At 40.8% G+C, this 24,464-nt stretch overlaps 1 protein-coding gene across 11 annotated transcripts in view; it reads right to left on the bottom strand.

Annotated features, from left to right (window-relative positions):
- Positions 1–23,822, bottom strand: part of DOCK3 (dedicator of cytokinesis 3) — a 391,971-nt gene extending 368,149 nt beyond the window's left edge. For all 11 annotated transcript variants that reach the window (XM_049776670.1, XM_049776679.1, XM_049776672.1 and 8 more), the window contains exon 1: positions 23,720–23,822. In XM_049776670.1, the coding sequence (XP_049632627.1) occupies positions 23,720–23,756 (37 nt within the window). In that variant the 5' untranslated portion in view covers positions 23,757–23,822. The remainder of the gene's footprint in view (positions 1–23,719) is intronic.
- Between the last annotated feature and the right edge of the window lie 642 nt (positions 23,823–24,464).

The raw sequence follows: 24,464 nt of genomic DNA, 5'->3' as shown, positions 1-24,464 counted from the left end.
CATACAACAAAATAGTGTGCAATCTCCAATACAGAACCAAGTGTTCAAACACAGCTAAGTGTACAACCCCCAGTGTATACAACCAAATGTTTGAACGCATGACAACCAAGTATGCGAGCTCTGCAACCAAGTATGTCATAGCAATGAGAAGGACAAGAAATAAGCCAGTGCAGTTTTTTGCACAGCTAATTAATCAATTTCCCTTTTAACTTATTCAATTCAGGTCTACCTGGCAAACAAACACTGAGGAGAGAAGCAATGAGTGCCTGGCAAAAAGGAAACAGGGTAAAAGGATGATACTGAAAATAACGAGAAAAAAGACAAACGTGTCCAGAGCAATAGTACAGACCTTGCATGTGGCCAATCCAAATTCTGTCCCAACACTACATAGGGTCCCCTGTGCATTGTCAAAATTAACTTCTAAGCAAAGAACCTAAAGTAGCCTCAGAGCAACACTGGGTGTAACTCAAACCCCACCATTAGGAAAAAAGAAAAGAGATATAGAAACAGGGTCAGAAGGGAGGAGGGAGATAAGGGGAATTGGTGGTGGGAATGTTGCACTGGTGAAGGGGGTATTCTTTTTATGACTGAAACCCAACTACAATCATGTTTGTAACCACGGTGTTTAAAGATATTATTTATTCAAAAAGAAAAAAGAGAGCCTGAGAGATAGCATGAAAGTAAGACAGTGGTTCGAGTCCCGGCATCCCATATGAACCCCGGAGCCTGCCAGGAGTGATTTCTGAGTGTAGAGCCAGGAGTAACCTGAGCGCTGCCGGGTGTGACCCAAAAACCAAAAACCAAAAAAAAAAAAAAAATAGGGTTACAAAGATAGTTCACAGTGCTTCCAAGTTTGCCTTTCAGTATTAATTTAATCCCTGATGTCTATCACATACACAAAATGAAGTCCTGATGGTATTATCTTTATGACTTTAAAATTTTACTACAGTTTAGATAACATGGTTACAATAGTGTTAAAGTTTATGATTTTTGATGTACAAAGTGACTGCATCTTCACCAACACCAAAGTAACCAATTCATCACCACAGTTCTTATATCAGCTCTACTAGGCGTGACCCACCACCACCACACCCCCAGCAAATTCCTAAGACCTCCTCACTGCTTGGCAATGTGTTACAGTCAAAGGACAAGGAGATGTCATCATTTGATACTGTCTATTCCCTTTTTTTTCTCTATACACTACATAGGGGTGAGATAATCTGCCATTAACATCCCTCCCTCTGATTTTCTCCATTTATCAGGAAGCTCTCTCCAGTTCCATACAAGTCACAGAAAACTTCAAGGTTCTACCTTTTCTAACAGCTCAGTTTAATATCATCGTGTATACATACCACAACTTAATTGTGCATGAATCTATCACTGGAAATTTGGGTTGTTTCCATATCCTAGATATTCCATTTAATACTGCAATGAACATAGGTATATAGTTACCTTTTCAAGTTAATTTGTGTTCTTTTTTTTTTTCTTTGTTTTTTGGGTCACACCTGGCAGCGCTCAGGAGTTACTCCTGGCTCTGTGCTCAGAAATCACTCCTGGCAGGCTCAGGGGACCTTATGGGATGCCGGGATTCGAATCACCAATCTTCTGCATGCAAGGCAAGTGCCTTGTCTCCATGCTACCTCTCCAGCCCCATAATTTGTGTTCTTGAGGCAGATGCCAAGAAGTGAAATAAATGGGTAGTATAAAAACTCTATTCTTACTTTCTTGAAATATCTCTATATTTTTCTCCCACAGGATGAAACAAACATTCTCATCATGACAGAGACAGTCACCATGAATTAGGACTCCTTTTTCACCCTGCAACACAGATTGCTTCCAATCTTTCTGGTTTTCTGTTATTGCTGTTTTGATGTATGTGATGTACATGATATCACAGTCTATGTGGTGTCAGGAACTGAATCCTGATCAGTCGCATGGAATACCTGATGTTTCATCTCTCCGGCCCTTCAATTTTCCTGACATATGCCATTCTCACTAACATGAAATGATATTTCATTATTGGTTTTATTTTAATTTTTCCAACAATAAGTACCAATAAACACTCTTAAGTCATCTGTGTCTTCATGGAAGTGTCTTTCTCCTCTCTCCATTTTTTTGTATGATCGTTTTTTGTTGTATGTGATTCTTTTTTTTGTTTTGTTTGGGGGTCACACCCCCCCCAGTGGAACTCAGAGATTACTCCTGGCTCTGCGCTCAGAAATTGCTCCTGGCAGGCAAGGGCGACCATATGGGATGCCAGGGTTCGAACCACTGTCACTCCTGGATCAGCTGCATGCAAGGCAAATGTCCTACCGCTGTGCTATCTCTCTGGCCCCTATGTGATTCCCTTACAAATGTTGCACATTAGTCCTTTATCTTATGTAAAAAATGCAAATCTTTTCTCCATTCACTAGAATATTTTTTAATTTCAACCCAAGTTACAGCAATGATAAACAGGGATATTGGCCTGAAATTTTTTTTTTTTACCATTTCTTTTTTTACCATTATCCTGTTTTCATTTGACATTAGGATAATGTTGGCTTTATAGGAGTTGTTAAAAAGAATTCCTGTTTGGGGGGTGGCCAGAGAAATAGGACATCAAGTGAGGTACTTGCCTTGCAAACAGCCAACCCAGGTTTGATCCCTAGCATCCCATATGGTCCCTCAAGCACTGCCAGGAATAAACCAAGTTCATAGGATGTGCCCCCCCCAAAAAAAAAGATTTCTGTGTTTTTTATTTTGTTTTTATTTGGGTATTGTTTATAGTTTAGAAAGTTTTTTTGTTTTTGTTTTTGGGCCACACCCGGCACTGCTCAGGGGTTACTCCTGGCTGTCTGCTCAGAAATAGCTCCTGGCAGGCACGGGGGACCATGTGGGACACCGGGATTCGAACCAACCACCTTTGGTCCTGGATCAGTTGCTTGCAAGGCAAACACCGCTGTGCTATCTCTCCGGGCCCCTATAGTTTAGAAAGTTTGAGAAGTATGAGGCGGGAGCAATGGCGCAGCAGTAGGGCATTTGCCTTGCACACGGCTGACCCAGGATGGACCGTGTTTCAGTCCCCTGGCATCCCATATGGTCCCCCAAGCCAGGAGCGATTTCTGAGTGCATAGGCAGGAGTAACCCCTGAGCATTACTGGGTGTAGCCCAAAAACAAACAAACAAAAAAAAAAGTTTGGTAAAACTCACAAATGATCCTGTCTGGGCCTTGGCTTTTGTTCTTGAAGTACTTTTTTATTTAAGGTAATTTAATTTAATTTTAAATTAATTTCTATTTCCTTATTTCTTATTGGTCTGTTCAGTTTTCTACTTCCTCCAGATTCAATCTTAGAAGCTTGTTTCTAAAATTTAATCCATTTTCTCTAGGTTACCCAGTTTAGTGTCAAAAAATTTTCATAGTAACTTTTCGTGATCTTTTGTATTTCTGAAGTATCTTGTTATTTCTCCTCTTTCATCTCTGATCCTATTATTTGAGTTTTCTCTTTTTCCTTGTGAATATAGTTATGAATTTTTTATCTTGTTTATTCTTTTGAGAAGCTAGCTCCTGGTTTCATATACCATTTATATTGTTTCCTTAATTTCTATATCACTTATTTATACTGTATTTCTTAATTATTTCCTTCTACTTAGTTTGGGAATCATTTGTTGTTATTTTCCTAATTTTTCAAACTATTAGCTGAGGCAATTTAGTTGAGTTTTTTCTTGTTTCTAATGTATGTCTATATTGCTATGAAAGCCCCATCTTAGTACTGCTTTTTCTATGTTCATAGATTCTAATGGTTTTTAACTTTATTCTCATTAGTTTGGAGGAACCATATTATTTCTTCCTTATTTCCTTTTTACCCAGTGATTATTTAACAATATGTTGTTCAAGTTTCCAATGTTATGGTTTTCCCTGACTTATTATCATTAAGTTATATCTTTACAACATTATATCTGAAAAGTCACTCGATATTCCTATTTCTGTAATTTTATCAGCACTTGCATTGTGCAGTAGGTTATCTATCCTGAAGCAAGTTCCATGTGCACTAGAGAATGTGCATTCAACTTTTCAGGGGTAAAGAATGATGACTACTACTTGAACATGGCAGCTTTGCTGTGATACCAGGACCACTTCCTGACCACACCATTGGCAGGTGTGTGCAAACACAACTCAAAATATAATAATCTCTAGTGAACTCAAATAAAGAAAATATATAAGCACCATGACAGAAAGTTCAACCTCCCAGGCAAGATATCTACGAAACATCCAACGTCTTTTATAGCAACAGCTGGAAGCAGTCCTCTACCAGAAAAGACACTACCAAGGGTCTGACATCGACCCCCTAAAAAGAGACTTCCGTTTACACTGAGAAGACTTGACAACAACAATGACCTGCTCTACAGGACATGGTTCTCTCTAGTACCCCTTAAGTGTGAGGTGAAACGAGAGCATGCTCTGCACCATCCTCACTGCAATATGGGATATGCAGACTCCAGGATCTTTAATGCAGAAGCATGATACCAACAACAGAGACTATGTGAGGAATGGAGGTGTATTGCCACTACAGACGATGACTTGAATTGGACAAACTAGTTTGCCTGGAGCCCAGAGTCAGTCCTGTGCCAGGAAACTTCAGGGGTAGGGTCTCCTTGTATTTAGACCATAATTTGTCTTTCCATGTCCCTTATGTTTTGGTGGGCCTATGCAAACAAATGCCACTTTAATACCGTTTTTTACTAAGTTCCCTTGACTCCAATCCTTAAGAAAAACAACCCACTAAAACTTTTGAGATTAACTTAAACTAGTAAACATGTGCATGGAACTAGAGAAATGTACTTTGCCCTCAATGTTTAAAGAGTTACATAAGTCTAATGTCTTTAGATTATAATGTGTGCTGCTAAGAAACAGTATGTACTACAACCGGGGATTTGAGGGACAAAGTAATTGTATTGTACATGGGTTTAGTTTTGTTTTTCTTAATGTTCTTTGGCTGAAAGTTCAAGGCTGGGATATCATCGATGGGAATACCGTGAATTTTGTTTATGGGTGATTGGGCTTCCACTGTAACTTTACCCTTTCCTCTTTCTTTGCATCTTTGTTGTCATAATTAAAATTTTAAAAAAATGGAAAAAAAAAAAAAGTTCAACCTCAAGTGAGCATTAGTATATCACAGCAACCCTCCAGCAAGTACTAATAAAATGTGCACAGACACAAATGAAAAGAGAAAAAACACAAGCAAACACTTGTACAAACACCAAAAATAAAAGTGTGACTGCAGCAAGCACCACAACCATCCATCATAAACCAATGTGTCACATAAAACTCCAGTGAGCATTATAACTAAATGTTCATGTACTAATTAGGCCTGTGTATGACACCTACTTACAATAACTAAAAAGAAGGGAAGGGAGGAACTGGAGAGACAGTATAAGAGATAGATTGCCTTGCACACAGACAAGCCAGGTTTGACTCCCCTGAATCCTATATGGTCCCCACAAGTATCACCAGGAGTAATTCCTGAATGCAGAGACAGGAGACCCCTGAGTGTTGAGAGAGGAAGGAAAAAAGAAAGAGGGGAGGGAGGTGGAAGGAAGGAAGGAAGGAAGGAAGGAAGGAAGGAAGGAAGGAAGGAAGGAAGGAAGGAAGGAAGGAAGGAAGGAAGGAAGGAAGGAAGGAAGGAAGGAAGGAAGGAGGGAAGGAGGGAGGGAGGGAGGGAGGGAGGGAAGGAAGGAAGGAAGGAAGGAAGGAAGGAAGGAAGGAAGGAAGGAAGGAAGGAAGGAAGGAAGGAAGGAAGGAAGGAAGGAAGGAAGGAAGGAAGGAGGGAAGGAGGGAGGGAGGGAGGGAGGGAGGGAGGGAAGGAAGGAAGGAAGGAAGGAAGGAAGGAAGGAAGGAAGGAAGGAAGGAAGGAAGGAAGGAAGGAAGGAAGGAAGGAAGGAAGGGAGGGAGGGAGGGAGGAAGGGAGGAAGGAAGGGAGGGGAAGGGAAGGGAAGGGAAGGGAAGGGAAGGGAAGGGAAGGGAAGGGAAGGGAAGGGAAGGGAAGGGAAGGGAAGGGAAGGGAAGGGAAGGGAAGGGAAGGGAAGGGAAGGGAAGGTGGAATAGTTAGAACAAAATACCAATACCCAGAAATGCTCATTTTTATTCACTGATAGTCAGACCCTTAAGAAAATCAGGCCTTGAGAAAGCAAAAAAGTGTCAATGCATCAACATCATAATCACTTGTTTGTATTGTATCAGATATTCAACTATCAATAAATTCAGTTAAACAATAGATATCCAAACAGTTGAACTAGCATAAGTTTATAATGCTTTAAATTTTTTTTTTGGTTTTGGGACACACCCAGTGACACTCAGGGGTTACTCCTGGCTACTCCTGCACTCAAGATATCGTTCCTGGCTTGGGGAACCATATGGGACACTGGGGGACCAAACCAAGGTCCATCCTAGGTTAGCATGTGCAAGACAAATGCCCTACCACTTGCACCACTGCTCTGGCCCCTATAATACTTTAAAAAAATTTTGTTTGTTTATTTGGTTTTGGTTTTGGGGTCACACCCAGCAGCGGCTCAGGGGTTACTCCTGGTTCCATACTCAGAAATCGCCCCCGGCAGGCTCGGGGGACCATATAGGATGCCAGGATTTGAACCATCATCCCTCTGCGTCTAAGGCAAATGCCCTACCACTGTGCTATCTCTCCAGCCCCCTAATGCTTTAAATTTATAACTCTCACAATATTATCAGTTTTTCAACTCTCTGAAAATGCAGATCTTATGGAAAAAAACAATGCCTATGTTGACCAGAGTGTAAAGAGACATGTGATTTCTACTGCCCTGGCAAAAATACTCATTTCAAAAAACCAACTGTGGCACTGAAACAGTAGCACAGTGGATAGGGCACTTGCATTGCATGCAACCAACCAGAGTTCAATCCCTGGCATCCCATATGGCCCATCTAACACCACCAGGAATTATTTCTGAGCACAGAATCAGGAGTAATCTCTAAGCATCACCTAGTGTGCCCCCCCCCCCCGGCAAAAAATTAAAAAACCTGCTCACAAGTAGAAAAATCATAGTGCATCTGTATTATGGAATAGCAATCATTAAACCAAAGAACATCCCACACATATAAAAATATTCATGGTATGGGGCCAGAGAGATAGCATGGAGGTAAGGCATTTGCCTTTCATGCAGAAGGTCGGTGGTTCAAATCCCGGTGTCCCATATGGTTCCCTGAGCTTGCCAGGAGTGATTTCTGAGTGTAGAGCCAGGAGTAACCCAAGTGCTGCCGGGTGTGACCCGAAAAACCAAAACTATATATATATATATTCATGGTATAATATATTTAAAATAGAATAAAATATGGGGCCCGGAGAGATAGCACAGCGGCATTTGCCTTGCAAGCAGCCGATCCAGGACCAAAGGTGGTTGGTTCGAATCCCGGTGTCCCATATGGTGCCCCGTGCCTGCCAGGAACTATTTCTGAGCAGATAGCCAGGAGTAACCCCTGAGCACTGCAGGGTGTAACCCAGAATAAAAAACAAAATAAAATAAAATAAAATAAAATAAAAATTAAAAAAATAAAATAAAATAAATAAAATAAAATAAAATATGGTCATAAATAATAAAATATTTCTGTGTATATAGAAAAAGTGATATATAATTATATTGGGAAGGTATATGTAAGTAACGAAATAGAATATTGCTCATTTTCTTAGTGTATTTTAGTATTTTTAGTATTATATACTAAAATTTCTATAATAAATATGTATATCCAAGGGAGAAATATGCAAATAATACCCAAGTGTATTCAATATATGAAGGAGGGCTTTTCACTCTGAACATTTGTCACAGTGACTTGACTTCGGCTTCAGTTGATCAGACATTGGCCATTCACCCCTGAACCATGGATCCCATCTTTAGAACCAGCACGATTTTCTGCAGCAGTATCAGGGAAGGCCCTAATGCTGCCCTGGCACTGACTTGCTCCAGAGTGGGTCAGATGACAAATTGGAAACAGCAACGACTTTCTTTCAGGGCAGATTTCCCTGCATCACCAGCTAATGAAATGAAAACAGGAGATGTTCCATGACACCCTGACATCAACATAGGATCTGTGCAAAACCCAAGATTTCTAATTACAGAAACCTGACTGCAACAACCGTGATTGAGGATAACTTTTCCTGAGACAGTGAAGAAAGACTTTGGAGTTATACAACTTGGAATGCCTGGAAACTGTAGTTTATCTTGTGGCAGGATGCTTCATGAGTAGGATCTCCCTGTTTTTAGGCCAAAAGATTTTCCTTTCTATTTCCCAAATTATTGCTGTTTATATAAAAAAAATGCCACCCCATTTTTATTTTGTTTTTGCTTTATCTTCTTTTTTACTTTTTCTTATCTTTTAAATAGGGACTCCAGCCTTTTTCATAGAATATTGGTACACAGATTTTGTTTTACCTCATAGTCCTGCATTTTTCTATAAAATTAAGAAGAAAGGGGAGAAAAAGGATGGGGACCAGGGACTAAGTGGTCTAGATGGAGAAAAAAAGGACAGAACTAAATATCCAAGCCAAAGTCAACAACAATAAAATTAAGAGACCTAAACTTTAATCATCTACACTTAAATGGACCTGTTATACTGGCAAGCCAGGGGGCAAAGGGTGGTGGTATAGGATGTAATCTGGGATCATTGCTGGAGGTAGGTCAAAACCAGTGGTGGGAATGGCCCTAATTCACTGTATATCTGAAATTCGACTATGAAGGACTTTGTAAATCACAATCCCATTCACAATAGCACCACAGAAATTCAAATACCTTGGAATCAACTTAACTAAAGAGGTGAAGGACCTATACAAAGAAAACTACAAAACACTGCTTCAAGAAATAAAAGAGGACACAGGAAATGGAGACAAATACTGTGTTCATAAATTGGGAGGATTAACATCATTAAAATAGCAATACTCCCCAAAGCATTGTACAGATTTAATGCAATTACTCTAAGGATACCCATGATATTCTTCAAAGAAGTGGACCAAACACTCCTGAAATTCATTTGGAACATTAAGCACCCACAAATAGCTAAAGCAACCCTTAGGAAAAAGAAGATGGAAAGCATCATTTTCCCAACTTTAAATTATATTACAAAGTAATAGTCATTAGTACAGCATGGTATTGGAATCCAGTGGTCCTCAAACTATGGCCCGCGGGCCACATATTGTATTTGTATTTGTTTTGTTTCTTCATTGCAAAATAAGACATATGCAGTGTGCATAAGAATTCGTTCATAAGTTTTGTTTTTACTATAGTCAGACCCTCCAATGGTCTGAGGGACAGTGAACTGGCCCCCTATTTAAAAAGTCTGAGGGCCCCTGGAATAGACAGACCCACAGATCAATGGAATAGACTTGAGTATTCAGAGAATGTTCCCCATACATACAATCAATAAATCTTTGATAAAGAGGTAGAAACACAAAATGGAGCAAGGAAAGCCTCTTCAACAAGTGGTGTTGGGACAACTGGTCAGCCACATGCAAAAAAGTGAACTCAAACCTCCATCTAACATCATGCACAAGGTCAAATCCAGATATCAGACCCAGAACAATAAGATATACAGAAGAAGACATAGGTAAAAATACTCCATGACATTGAAACTAAAGGCATCTTCAAGAAAGAAACATCATTGTCCAAACAAATGAAAGCAGAGATAAACAAATGGGACTAAATTAAGTTAAGAAGCTTCTGCACTTCACAGGAAATAGTGACTAGGCTACAAAGGCCACCCACAGAATGGGAGAGACCATTCACCAAATAACCATTAGATAAGGGGCTAATGTCCAAGATATACAAGCTACTAACAGATCTTAACAAGAAATCTAACATCTAAACATTTAATCCATCAAAAAATGGGGAAAAGAAATAACACATTTCCTCAAAGAAGAAATACAAATGGCCAAAAGGCACATGAAAAAAAATGTTCCACATCACTAACCATCAGGGATATACAAACCAAAACAACAATTAGGTACCATCTCAACACATCACAAAGAACAAGAACAATCAGTGCTGTCGGGGGACATAGAGAGAAAGGAACGCTCATTCACTGCTGGTGGGAATGCTGTTTAGTCCCGCCTTTATGAAAAACAGTATGGAGATTCCTCAAAAAACTGGAAATTGGGGACTGGAGGGATAGCACAGCAATAAGGCATTTGCCTTGCAATCAGCCAGCACAGGATGGACTCCAGTTCAAATCCCGGCATCCCATATGGTCCCCCAACTGAGCCTGCCAGGAGAGACTTCTCTGAGCACAGAGCTGGGAGTAACCCGAGCACTGCTGGGTGTGACCCCCACCCAAAAAAAAAAAAAACCTAGAAATTGACCTCCCATATGATCCATCTACTAGACTACTCCAAAGGATATACCCTAAGAACACAAAAACACAATACAAAAATGCCTTCTGCACACCTATATTCATTACAGCACTATTTACATTAGCCAGAAATCTGGAAACAACCAAGATGCCCAACAACAGATGAGTGGCTAAAGAAACTGTGGTACATACACACAATGAAATACTAGTCAGCCATAAGGAAAACTGAAGTCATGAAATTTTCCTATACACGGATGGATATGGAAACTATTATGCTGAGTGAAATAAGTCAGCAGAAGAGATAGACAGACACAGAATAGTCTCACTCATCTGTAGGATTTAAGAAAAATAAAAAGACGTTATTGTAATAATACACAGAGACAACAGAGATGAGGACTGGAAGGACCGGCCCATGAGATGAAGCTTGCCACAGAATGGTGAGTGCAAATAGAGAAATAACTACACTTACAACTATCATGACAATGGTAATGAGTGAGAGAAACAGAATGCCTGTCTCAAAAACAGGCAGGAGTTGAGGCAGGAGGGAGATGGGGGGCACTGGTAGTGGGAATGTTGCACTGGTGAAGGGGGGGTGTTCTTTTCTATAACTGAAACCCAACTACAAACATGTTTGTAATCAAGATGCTTAAATAAAGATATTATTTTAAAGAAAAGAAGCACAAAATAAAAATAAAATTTAACCTTGAATTCCCTAGAATAGCCACCAAAAACAATTTCCCCAAAGAAGTCAAGTGAAAGAGGTATTGTTGGGATAAGTACAAACTGCATTCCAATTTCCTGTTACAAAATTTCTGAATCATTGTGATGACTATGATACTCTAGGTCAAATAGATTCATGCTACCAATATCAGTCCTTTGAACCCATAGTCAGCAAACCTTCCTAATAGACAACAAAAATACTAAGGAAAAAATGTACTTATGTCACAGACTTCTATTAAGCAAGTGTTATTAATTTACAGTATGCCTTTTAAAGTGCTATCAGGACTAACAGAGCAAATAAAACTTCAGTTGGTTGGTCTCTTAATGAAGTATTTATTGATCACTCACTGTATGCTAGATTCTCGAGATGCGTATTTGGAGACAAAGCTCCTGGTTCTCAAGAAACTCAGTTCCCTGAGACAGAGATGCGATTAAGTATGAGCTGAAATGGTAAGAGCTATTCTAAGGGGTAATTGCTTTAGGAGCAAGAAGCAGGGCTTATTTATATCAGTCAGAGTCAGAGAGGTATCAAAGAGATGACATTTAAATAGGCTGCTCCCAAAATGAACAATAACACTTCCTAGGGGTTCGGAAGGTAGGTACTGAACTTATTCAGGTGAAAGAAGCCTCAGGTGCAATTATGGGTGGAAAGAATTGCAGGGGACAGGTGTCACTCATTATTCACTTAAAGAAATTAGATTTTGAGGAAGGTATTGGACAAACAATCATACTGTAAGAATTAGGGCAAAGTGATTAAGTTAGAAAAGTGCTAGATATGTCTGGAAAAGGTTGAACTGTGCAATTTATATGTATAGATATAGATATACACAGACAGGTAAATATGCATAGAAAGAAAGTTTTGTAGGTTTAGAAAATGTGAACAGAACATTGAAAAAATTCAAGTAGTTTTGTACCTACCTTCTTCCTGTGCATGATGATTAAAATGGATCTAACATATTTTCACTGTGAATATTTTGTCACTCCCCACACTTAGAATGAATTTCTCAGCGGTATCTATCCTCTTTGGTTATGAACTACATCTGATCAGAAGTCTATACTAACTCCAAACACTGATAGGTACACGAAACTTGTATAGTTGACAGTGTCACAGATTATTTAATAAGTCATCCACATAATTTCCACACAAAACAGCAAAAATCTACTTGTTTGTAAACTAAATCATTTCCCTCTAGTTAATAAATTTTTTTCTTAGCCCATTCAATACTTTTGTTAAATACTTGAAAGACAAATTTGGGGGCCGGAGAGATAGCACAGCAGCATTTGCCTTGCAGGACCTAAGGTGGTTGGTTTGAATCCCGGCATCCCATACGGTCCCCCGTGCCTGCCAGGAGCTATTTCTGAGAGCAGATAGCCAGGAGTAACCCCTGAGCACCGCCGGGTGTGGCCCAAAAACAAACAAACAAAAAAAAGACAATTTGTGGATGTACAAAAATAATTTCAAGGAAATGATAGTATATGGGATCATAAACTCAACTTCAAAAAGTTTTAACAAGGGGCTAGAGCGATAGCGCAGCAGTAGGGCATTTGCCTTGCATGCAGCTGACCCAGGACAAACCTGTGTTCTATCCCCAGCGTCCCTCAAACCAAGAGCGATTTCTAAGAGCATAGCCAAGAGTAACTCCTGAGCATCACTGGATGTGGCCCAAAAAAAAAAAAAAAGATTTAACAAGTTATACTGATGAGCCAAATACAACTGAAATAGAATGGAAATAAGATATTTTAAATAAGCCAAATACATATTTATGATTATTACCCAATGTACACATTTATATTGGAGATTTAGGCTGACTTAAGTTCAAGGTAATGAAATATAGTATTCAGTTATAAATTCAATAAGCCTCATACCAATAAAATAAAATAAAATAGAAAGCCCAGAGACGAATCTCAGATTTACAAGCAACTAACCTATAACAAAAGAGTTGGGTACCTGTAATCAGAACAAGAAAAGCCTCTTCTACAAATGGTGTTGGTACAACTGATCGATTACATGCAAAAACAATAAATAAAATGGGGTGGGAGGGGGTCAAAGAGAAAATAGAGTGTTTGCCTTTCATGATGTCAACGTAAGTCTGAACCCTGGCATCTATATGCTCCCTCCTCAAGCTCCACCAGGAGATGTCTCTGAGTACAGGACTAAAAGTAAGTCCTGAGTACTAGCAAATGAGGCTAAGAAAAACAAAAGTTGTATAGTCAAAAGTCTAGAAATTTATGAAAATAAAAATAGCATGGAGCCTTACAGAAAGAAATGAGAGAGAAAGCAGGAGAAAAAGTACCCACGTAGAAGAAATAATTCAAAGACAAGAACAAAGACAAGGTTCAGTAAGTAGTACATGTTTAGTACATGTGCTCCCAAGCACTAGTAAGTCAGTCATGGCACACAGCATCACCTTTTAAGTCCACATGGAAGGACTTGGAAAAAGTTCCATTTAGCTACATATAAAGTAAACAAAGGTCAGCAGATAGGGTTGTAAAGAGTGTATTTGAGCCATAGCATAAAAATGCTAGGCACAAACATTTAGTCAATATCACCCCTTCTATCTACTATTAGTTCTGGAAGATTAAACCATTTTACCTCTAAGACCCCTTACAATTCTAAAACTAAATGTACGTGCTACAGAGTTACGGTATAAATTATTAATAAAGACATAAAACAAGTAATTACAGGAAATCTGCTTTATCCGGTAAGAAAAAAAAAAGTAGTAAGAGCCAGTGGCAGCTGATATATCTGAATAACGATCCAAATGTATTATCTTTCTGGGGTATGATACCAAATCTACAACATAAAGTTCTATGTTTACCATACATTAATTCTTTTACCTATTTTGGTTCTCACTTGTCATCTCTGAAGAGTTCATGAATGAGTTTTGGAAAAAAAAGGAAGAAACAGATGAATGCAGGAGGCTGAGACTTTTTTCCACTTGTAAATATGTATAAAAACAGGAAGCTCTGAAATGGCATTTTCCAATGTCTAGTAGATATATTTATTATCCTGTGTAACATAGCAAAGTGAGTAGTTAAAATAATTTGGCAATACATGTAGGAGATTTTTAAATTTCAGAGATTTTATGTGAAATCTCTTTTTCATATAAAAGTCTGTGGAGAATGGATGTATAAAAACGTGAGAGCATAATTACAAATAGGTTTGCTCATTACTATGAAGGCATAACATTGGATTTTAAACCCTAAATACACAGTAATGCTTACACATTAAGATGTTCAGCTCATTCTGATGAATAAAAAACAACTCTGGGGGGAAGGTGGAATTACTCAGAGAGAAAAGACAAGCCTCACAAGTAAGGAGCTGTAAATTCAATCCTCCAGTGCCGAGCACAGTTCTGCTGCCTAGGACCCTGGAGCCACGAGAGTATGAAAACTCTGGAACTCAATCAACTATATGAAAATACAACAAGAGTGCGGAACCTCCGTTGAGTCCTGCAACTACCGATGTGCAAGCATCACATCCAGGAGTGTAATCCCCGGTGAAGATATATTAGAGCACCACAGAAACCCCTAGTACTACAACCAGAATGTGCTTAAGAAGTACAACAAAACAAGTACAATCCTCAATAAGTGAGCACCACTTATTGACTTAATGACTCCCAGTCATCTCAACCGTAAAACAAAAACAAGAGGATCTGTTATCATTTGGTTTTCTGTATTTGGTTTGTTTTTATTTGGGACCACACCTCAGTGTTCAGGGATTACTCCTGGCTCTGCTCTCAGGGGTCACTCCTGGCTGGTTTGGGGAATCAGAGGTTCCAAGGATTGAACCTGGGTCTGTCATGTGCAAGGCAAACACCCTAAAGCACACTACCCATTACTATCTCTCAAGGCTGGGAGATAGTAATAAGTTTTTATTAAATAAATCACTGAAATACAGAGTTAAAAGGTTGTTGATGCTTGTGTCTTATAGAATATTCCAATACCCACCCCTTCACCAGTGTTCATTCCCATCAGCAATTTCCTTCTCATCCCCTCCCCACCCCAGAATGCCTATATGCAGATACTTTTCTTCTCTCTCCCATCCTTTCTGGTTAGACACTGTGGTTTGCAATACTGTTACTGAGAGGGTATCATGCATAGCACTCTATCTCTTTCGGCATCCAGTTCTTGTCTAAAGTAATCATTCTCAACTATTGTTATCATAAGAGTCCTTTTTCTGCCCAAACTGTACTCTCCCCTCCACACCCCATCACTGTTTTGTGGCAAGCTTCCTACCATACACCAGTACTCCTGACCTTCATTGCTATTGTCTTTTGGTATTATAATTATTTTTAATATCCTGCAAGTGAGTGCAGACATTCTATGTCTATACCTCTCCCCTCTGGCTTTTTTCACTCAGCACTATTCTCTCCATGTCTATTTACATAAAAGCAAACTTCATGACTTTATTTTTCCAAACGATTTTATAACATTCCACTGTGCAGATGTACCACAGTTTCTTTATCTATTCACCTGTTCTCAGGCACTTGGGTTGTTTCCAGATTCTGGATCCCAATAAGGAATTTTTTTAAATAATAGGAGCAAGAATGTTTTAATATTCAAAATATAAATGATCAAGGCTGGAGAGATAGCACAGCGGCGTTTGCCTTGCAAGCAGCCGATCCAGGACCTAAGGTGGTTGGTTCTAATCCCGGCATCCTATATGGTCCCCCGTGCCTGCCAGGAGCTATTTCTGAGCAGACAGCCAGGAGTAACCCCTGAGCATCCCTGGGTGTGGGCCAAAAACCAAAAAATAAATATATATTTCAAAATATAAATGATCAAAAATGCAGCACCAATGTAAAATACAGTATGAATGTAAAGTACTTCAATCTTAATGGTCTCTCTTTTTGTGATTGTCATGCTTCAGAACTCTTGTAAAAAATGCTACACAAAAAAGGGCACGATTTAGTTAAATGTTTCTAAAACACATACTCCTAACAGTGCATAATAAAAAATTAATTATATATTTTAAATTGTCTATAGGCCAGACAGCTAGTACAAAAAGTAGGGTCCTTGTCTTAAGCACAACCAATCCAGGTTTGATCCCCAGCATCCTATATGGTCCCATAAATACCACCAAGAGTGATTATTGAATGGAAAGCAACCTCTGAGAACTGCCAGTGTGATACAAAAACAAAAACATAAAAAATCAGTTAAATTGTCCACAGACTAGTATCATATATTGAATTTTATTGTCAATGGCAAAGTCTACAGCATCAAATATGTATAAATTGGACTATATCAAACTAAAAGGTTTCTGTATGGCAAAAAAAAAAAAAAAACCACAGGCTAAAACCAGAAGACAGCTAACAGAATGAGAGAGAAATTTTGCACTTAATACATCAGATAATGTTTGATACCTAGAATATACAAAGTACTTGCCAAAGGTTAACTCCACAAAACCTAAAAAACAATCAATGAATGGTAAGAGGAAATAAACACTACTCTGAGGAAGACCAACAGATGTCCAACAGGCACATGAAAAAATGCACTTCATCACTTACCATTAGGGAAAAGCAAATCAAGACAACAATGAGATGTCATTTTAGACCAGTGAGGATGGCACATACCAAAAATCCTGGGAACAATCTTTGTTGGTAGGAATGTGGTGAAAAGGGAACTCTTATCAACTGCTGGTGGCAATTCTGCCTGGTCCAACCACTATAGAAAACAGTATGGAGGGTTCTCAGTAAACTCAAACTTGAGCTGTCATACTGTCATACTCAGCCATCTCTCTTTTGGGCATCTATTCCCAGGACAGAAAAACATTCATCCAAAAGGATGCATGCACACCACTATTCACTGCAGCACTCAGTACAACAATGCTTTTTAAAATTATAAAAAAAAAAAAAGTAAGGGATCAGAGCAATAATACAATGAGTAGGATGCTTTCCTTGTACATGGCCAACCTATATTTGATCCCTGACACTCCCAATGATCCCTGCCAGGAGTGATCCCTGAGCACAGAGCCAGTAGAAAGCCTTGAGCACTGCCTAGTGCAGGGGTCCTCAAACTTTTTAAACAGGGGGCCAGTTCACTGTCCCTCAGACCATTGAAGGGTCTGACTATAGTAAAAACAAAACTTATGAACGAATTCTTATGCACACTGCATATATCTTATTTTGCAATGAAGAAACAAAACAGATACAAATACAATATGTGGCTCGCAGGCCATAGTTTGAGGATCACTGGCCTAGTGTGAACCAAGAAAATTAAAATTAAAAAGTGTATAAATATTACAAAATTAAAATCCAATTGATAGTGAGGAAAGGAATTTAAAAAGAATAAGTTGTCTGGGGCTGGAGAGATAGCACAGCGGTAGGGCATTTGCCTTGCAAGCAGCCAACCCAGAACCAAAGAGGTTTGAATCCCAGCATCCCATATGGTCCCCCGAGTCTGCCAGAAATGGTTTCTGAGCAGATAGCCAAGAGTAACCCCTGAGCACAGGTGGGTGTGGCCCAAAAACAAACAAACAAAAAAAGGGTAAGTTGGACCACAGTGATAGAATAAAAGGCAGGGCATGTGCCTTGCAAGAGACAAACCTGGGTTCAAATCCCAACATCCCATATGGTCTCCAAGCACTATCTAGAAGTAATTCCTGAGTGCAATGGCAGGAGTTACCCCTAAGCATCACTCCTAAGCATCACTGAGTATGGCCCCAAAACTCAAAAGGAGGAGGAGAAGGAAAAAATGGAAGAGGGAGAAGGAAAGAGGAAGAGGGAGGAGGAGGAGGAGGAAGGAAAATGAAGAGGAGAAACAAAATCCTCTAATATTTTTTTAAATTACCTCATGAGAATAAACAAAATGTTTTAAAGCAGTACTACTCTATTCTGAGTTTAATTACAAATATTCTTGTTTTGGGCCCAGAGAGATAGCACAGCAGCATTTGCCTTGCAAGCAGCCGATCCAGGACCAAAGGTGGTTGGTTCGAATCCCGGTGTCCCATATGGTCCCCCGTGCCTGCCAGAAGCTATTTCTGAGCAGACAGCCAGGAGTAACCCCTGAGCAATGCTGGGTGTAGCCCAAAAAACAAAACAAAACAAAAAAAATGAAAACAAAAAACAAATATTCTTGTTTTAATGGGACTAACATTAAACTGAGAAGCTTCTGCACCTCAAAGAAAACACTGAGCAAGCTACAAAGTCTAACCATAGAAAGGGAGAAACTATTCACCCAATGCCCATCAGATAAGGGAATAATATCTAAGATATACAAGGTACTGACAGAACTTAGCAAGAAAAAACTCTAACCCCATCAAAAAGTGGGGAGAAGAAATGAACAGACATTTCCTCAAAGAAGAAATACAGATGGCCAAAAAGCATATGAAAAAAATGTTCCACATCACTAATCAGGGAGATGCAAATCAAAACAACAATCTCATGCCACAGAGACTGGCACACATCACAAAAAATAAGAATGGGGGCCAGAGAGATAGCATGGAGGTAGGGCTTTTGCTTTGCATGCAGAAGGACGGTGGTTCGAATCCTGGCATCCATTATGGTCCCCGGAGCCTGCCAGGAGCGATTTCTGAGTCTAGAGTCAGGAGTAACCCTTGAGCATGCTGGATGTGACTCCAAAACAAAACAAACAAACAAACAAAAACAAGGATGCCACCTAGTCCTGCCTTTCTGGAAAACAATATGGAGATTCCTCCAAAAAAATGGAAATTGAGTTTCCATATGATCCAGCAATATCATTCCCAGAGATATACCTTAGGAACACAAAAACACAATTTAGAAATGCCCTCTCCACTACTATATTCATTGCAGCTATATTTACAATAGCCAGAATCTGGAAACAACCCAAGTGCCTGACAACAGATCAATGGCTAAAGAAACGGTGGTATATCTACACAATGGAATACTTTGCAGCCATTAGGAAAAGTGAAGTCATGAAGTTTGCCTATTCATGGATGGACATGTACACTCCTATGCTGAGTGAAATGAGTCAGAGAGAGAGATAGACATGGAATATAGTCTTGCTCATGTGTGGAATTTAAGAAAAGTAAAAGAGTGTGGTAATAATACCTAAAGACAATAGAGATAAGAGCCAGAAGGACCAGCCCATGATGAAGCTTACCACAAAGAGTGGTGAGTATAGTTAGAGAAATAACATTAACTACCATGACAATGATAGTAAGAGAGAGAAATAGAATGCCTGTCCCAAAGTCAGGCAGGGAGTAGGGGAGGAGAGAAATGATGGACAATGGTGGCGGGAAAGTTTACACTGGTAATGAGGGGTATACACTGTCTGCCTGAAACCCAACTATCGACATGTTTGTAATCACAGTGCTTAAATAAAAATTATTAAAAATAAAAAGCCTGGGGCCAGAGCGATACATAGCAGTAGGGCATTTGCCTTGCACACAACTGACCCAGGACAAACCTGGGTTCGATCCCTGCTGTCCAATATGATCCCCCAAGCCAGGAGCAATTTCTGAGCGCATAGCCAGGAATAACTCCTGAAGGTCACCGGTTGTGGCCCAAAAAAATAAAACCAAAAAAATAAAATAAAATAAAATAATAAATTCTTACTTCGTTTGTTGGTAATAATGTTGCTGCTGCTTTAGAAGACAGGAAATGTATTTTCTTAATTTTAAGTTTCTATATTTAGTAATCTGGGTGAAATCAAAATAAGAAAAGGCAGATGTCTCGCAAAAATAGCTGGGATTTTTATATCCAACTAATATAACTAATTTCTTAAGATCAAATAATAGATAAAAGAATGCAAAAGTTTCAAATCATCTTAACAAAAGAAAGGAAAGCTTCCTTGAAGGAGAAAGATGTGAAAAGTCAAAAACTGGGCTAAAAGTTTCAGTTAAAAAATAAAGTCCCTTGTTATACTAGAGAAAAACAATAAAAAATATCACAAAAGTGTATCATAAACTATTGCCACTGACAAGATAATTAAAGGCAATATTCAATTGCTGAAGTACCGAACGAATAGAACTAACAACTAAAGATGCAGCTTCTTCACTTCTATAATAAAAGATAACATTAGAATTCCTCTGGAAATCTACATGACATGAGTTACAATGCCCAGCCCGAAAAGTAGAAAAAGGACAGTAAAGTTGAGGAGGGAGTTCAATAGATTAAAACTCATGCACTGTATGCTCAAGTGTCCAAATTCAATTCCAGCACTGCAAAGGCCACTGTGCATCACCAGGGTAACACTGAGGGGCCACTCCTGGCTATGCGCTCAGGGAGATCGAGCCATGGTCCATCCTAGGTCAGCCATGTGCAAGGCAAATGCCCTACCGCTGCACCACCGCTCCGGCCCCTAGCTCAGAATTCTAACACATTTCACATACATGGGACCCTAGTTTTGATCCTTGGTCCACAAAGATATGTACACACAATTTTAAGGCATTCACTATTACTATAGGAGCTCAAAAATGTTATCAATGTCAAATACAGATAAACAGCTGCAGTGGAGAGAGAAAAAGACTTTTGCAGTGTTGCAACAGAACAGTCTCTCCCTCAGTAAAATCCAAGAAAAATTTTCCAAATTAAATGGAACGAAGTATGTTTTTCCTTCCCTGCTATAAGGATTAAGGATCTACACACAGAAACAGAAGTCGATGCTCCAGGCTGATCATAAAAGTCAAAGCTGAAATTCAAAACATTTCTCGGGAGTGATAATAATAGTTCAACTTTTTTTTTGGGGGGGGGGCCACACCCGGCGGTGCTCAGGGGTCACTCCTGGCTGTCTGCTCAGAAATAGCTCCTGGCAGGCACGGAGGACCATATGAGACACCGGGATTCGAACTAACCACCTTTGGTCCTTGGATCGGCTGCTTGCAAGGCAAACGCGCTGCTGTGCTATCTCTCCGGGCCCAACAGTTCAACTTTCAAACCAGCAATCAAATAATGCAACTAAAATATCATTTAATTGACTTTTTCTTATTTAAACTATAATGTATAAGGTACTTTATAGATTCATCTAGGTTTTATAAAAAGAACTAGGAAGGCTAACATGTTAGCCTTAACATTTATTGGCAAGGTGGAAGGAGTGAAGGGATTCTGAATTTTGGAAAATGTATACGTGATTTTTTAGAAGGTAACTTAGAAATGTGAAGGAGACTGTTGTCTTGCAAAGCAAAAAAGCATCTATCTACATAATATTGCAATTGCTTATGTTTTCAGAATGATTGTCTCTCTCACTTAATGTACATTCCAAGTCTTGTCCTGTGCCCAAAGATCTGCTCTCCACGGGAAAATATAGCTAAAACCACAGTCCTAGGAATTCAACATTTTCCTTCTATTTTCTCTTAGTAATCACACCAAATCCCAGTGCTTTGAGAGTGACATATGATGATCCTAACTACTTTGGCAATGCCTTCTCCTCAGAACTATCACCGAGAATATACCTGGTGTTTATTGCCCTAAAATACTAAAGGGAAAAGGAAAAAATTAACTTTTATTGAACACTGGGTATACTCTTGATTTTTCACAAAACTACCAACTTACACATTAAGGAAATAATGTTTGAAATTGCTACCCAGTAACATCATAAAAAGAAAATGGAAATTGTAACTGCCAACACTGCTACTCAAGGGTTCCACCAGAAGGAAGACACATAAATGCCACTTCACAAATGACCACTTTGACACGTTACTCTAGTTAAGCAGTTCTTAGAGCAGTTATGGAGAAGATAACTATAAAACTCTTCATTTCACAGAATCTACGATATTAAGCATTTAGGCCATTCTCTAAGAGAAAAGGTATGAATACAAAGAGTGAATCTCATTTATCCACTACAGTTCTCAATTCCCTCTCAACAGACTCTAATTCTAGGAATAAAACGACCAAGTACTTCCACTCTAGTAGATGTTGTTATGCCATTATAGCCTAGCTAATTTTCAAAATTTCAGAAAGGTACCTTTCCAAACAAGATTTTCTACTAGTTTCTAAAATCTTTCTGCAGGTCCAGACATTCGTTAGATAATTTGCGTATAACATTGCCACTTATTGGTTTAAAAAGTTATTTTGTATCAATTGGGAATTAAATCTTGACTGAACTTCAATAAAAGGCAGTCATTGCTCCTACATACAAGTTAAAAATCTTTTAGCAGAGCAAGCTGACAAGTCTCTTAAAAGGAAAATGAATGCACTTCCCTCATGACATTGACACAAAAGGGTAACATGTATTAAAAAGAAAAGTTCTTAATTCCTTAGGTGACAACATTCCTTTCAAAAAGGAGAACGTTAGAAAAAAATCATTTGGCGTCTGGAGTTTGAATACTTGTGACCTCTCGTTGCATTTTATTTTATTTTTAGAGGATTCCAAGAGGCATAACGGCTTCAAGTAGGAAAGTGTTTTATAACTTTTTGAAAAAGGAGCGTTTTTTCAAGAAGCCTCCCAGAAACTACAAATGACATTCAATGGAAATAGAGGCATCATCCAGGAACCCTCGCAGGCAATGCAAAAAAAAAAAAAAAAATCACTTTTTTTTTTTTTTTTGCCTTGCAAACGCTTGTAAGACCCTGGACTTGATTCCCGCCCAGCACCGCAACCCAACGCAGATAGATAGATAGATAGATAGATAGATAGATAGATAGATAGATAGATAGATAGATAGATAGATAGATAGATAGGTAGGTAGGTAGGTAGGTAGGTAGGTAGGTAGGTAAGGTAGGTAGGTAGATAGATGATAGATAGATAGATAGATAGATAGATAGATAGATAGATAGATAGATAGATAGATAGATAGATAGATAGATAGGTAGGTAGGTAGGTAGACAGATAGATAGATGATAGATAGATAGATAGATAGATAGATAGATAGATAGATAGATAGATAGATAGATAGATAGATAGACAGGTAGACAGATAGATAGATGATAGATATAGATAGATAGGTAGATAGATAGATAGATAGATAGATAGATAGATAGATAGATAGATAGATAGATAGATAGATAGATAGATAGATAGATAGATAGAAGATAGAGAGATATAGATAGAGATGATAGATAGATAGATAGATAGATAGATAGATAGATAGATAGATAGATAGATAGATAGATAGACAGACAGACAGACAGACAGAATAATAAGACAATAAAATAGATCCAAAATAAAGAAGCGCTCCCTTTGGGAAGACGACGAACGGCTCCCACCACCTGGCAGGGCATGGCAGGGCAGGGCAGGGCAGGGCAGGCCGAACCCCTGACAGAACCCCTGACAGAACCAACCGGGGGCCAGACGAGTGCTGTTGTTGGCCGGCTGCAAAAAAAATCCTTCCCCCCCCAAAAGAGAACAGTGAAACGTCATCGAGGTTTCCATCCATGCATGCATCCCTGCCTCCCTGCATCCTTGCATGCATGCATGCGTCCCTGCGGGGCCTCGGGGCCGTCCCGGGTGCAGAAAGTCGCCAGCGTCGGCCCGGGGCGGGAGGAGGGGGGCCAGGGGCCAGGAGACGGACGGACTGGCAGGCGCGGAGCCCGGGAGTGCGACGGCGGGCGGAGGGTCCGGCCCGCACCTGGGCGGCCTGCGCGGGGCCGGAGCGGGCCGGGCCGGGTCGCGCGGGGAGGGAGCGGGCTGGCCTGGCCCGGGCCGCCCCGCCCCTCGCGCCCGCGGCCGCCGCACCTGCAGCGCCCGCGCCCGGCCGCCGCCTCCCCGGCCGCGCGAGGCCCCGCGGCCACGCACCTACGCCGTACTTCTCCTCCTCCGTGGGGGTCCACATGGCGGCGCCGGGCGGCGAGGAGGCCGGCGCGGGCGGGCGGGCGGGCGGGCGGTCAGGCGGCGCGGCGGGGCCCGGGGCGGCGGCGCATCCCCGCGCGCGGGCCGCCCGTGCGCTTGGAGCTCCTCGCGGACCCTCGCCCGCCGCGGACGCCCTCGCTCGCGCTCTCCCCGCCTCTCCTCGCCTCTCCTCTCTCTCTTCTCCTCAGCGCCCGGGCTCGGCGCGGCTCGCTCGGCGTCGCCTCAGCGGGCTCGCGGGACGCCCGCGCGTGCGCATGCGCGGCTCGCCGGCCCACGCGCCCGCCGCGCGCGAGCCCGGGGAAGGCAGCGACGGCAGCGCAGCGCACGCTCGCGAGCACCTTCTCCAGGCTGGGAGGGCCCAGGGCGCGCTCAGCGGGTCATCGTAGAGGCCCACGAAGCCCCTCGCGACCGGCGTGGCCTCCTCGGCCCCGCCGCCGCCGCCGCCGCCCAACCAGCCTCTGCGTCTCTCACCCCCAGCGTGGGTGGGCTGGACGTGGCCAAGGAAAGGGGGCAGGTGGGCGCCCCAGTTGTAGTCAGGCTCTGGGAAGGGACCCTGAGGGCTCCTCCTGGCTGCGCTCTGCTGACAGCTGGGTCCTGAGCAGGCAAAGGAAGGAAAGGGAGGAAGGAAGGGAGGAAGGGAGGAAGGCCTTCAGTTGGAGTTCCAGCCCAGACCGATGCAACTTGGGCTTCG

The sequence above is a fragment of the Suncus etruscus genome, chromosome 7 (assembly GCF_024139225.1).
Source record: "Suncus etruscus isolate mSunEtr1 chromosome 7, mSunEtr1.pri.cur, whole genome shotgun sequence".
NCBI lineage: Eukaryota > Metazoa > Chordata > Mammalia > Eulipotyphla > Soricidae > Suncus > Suncus etruscus.
Note: the sequence above shows the minus strand (reverse complement) of the source record. Positions and strands in the feature narration are given on the sequence as shown.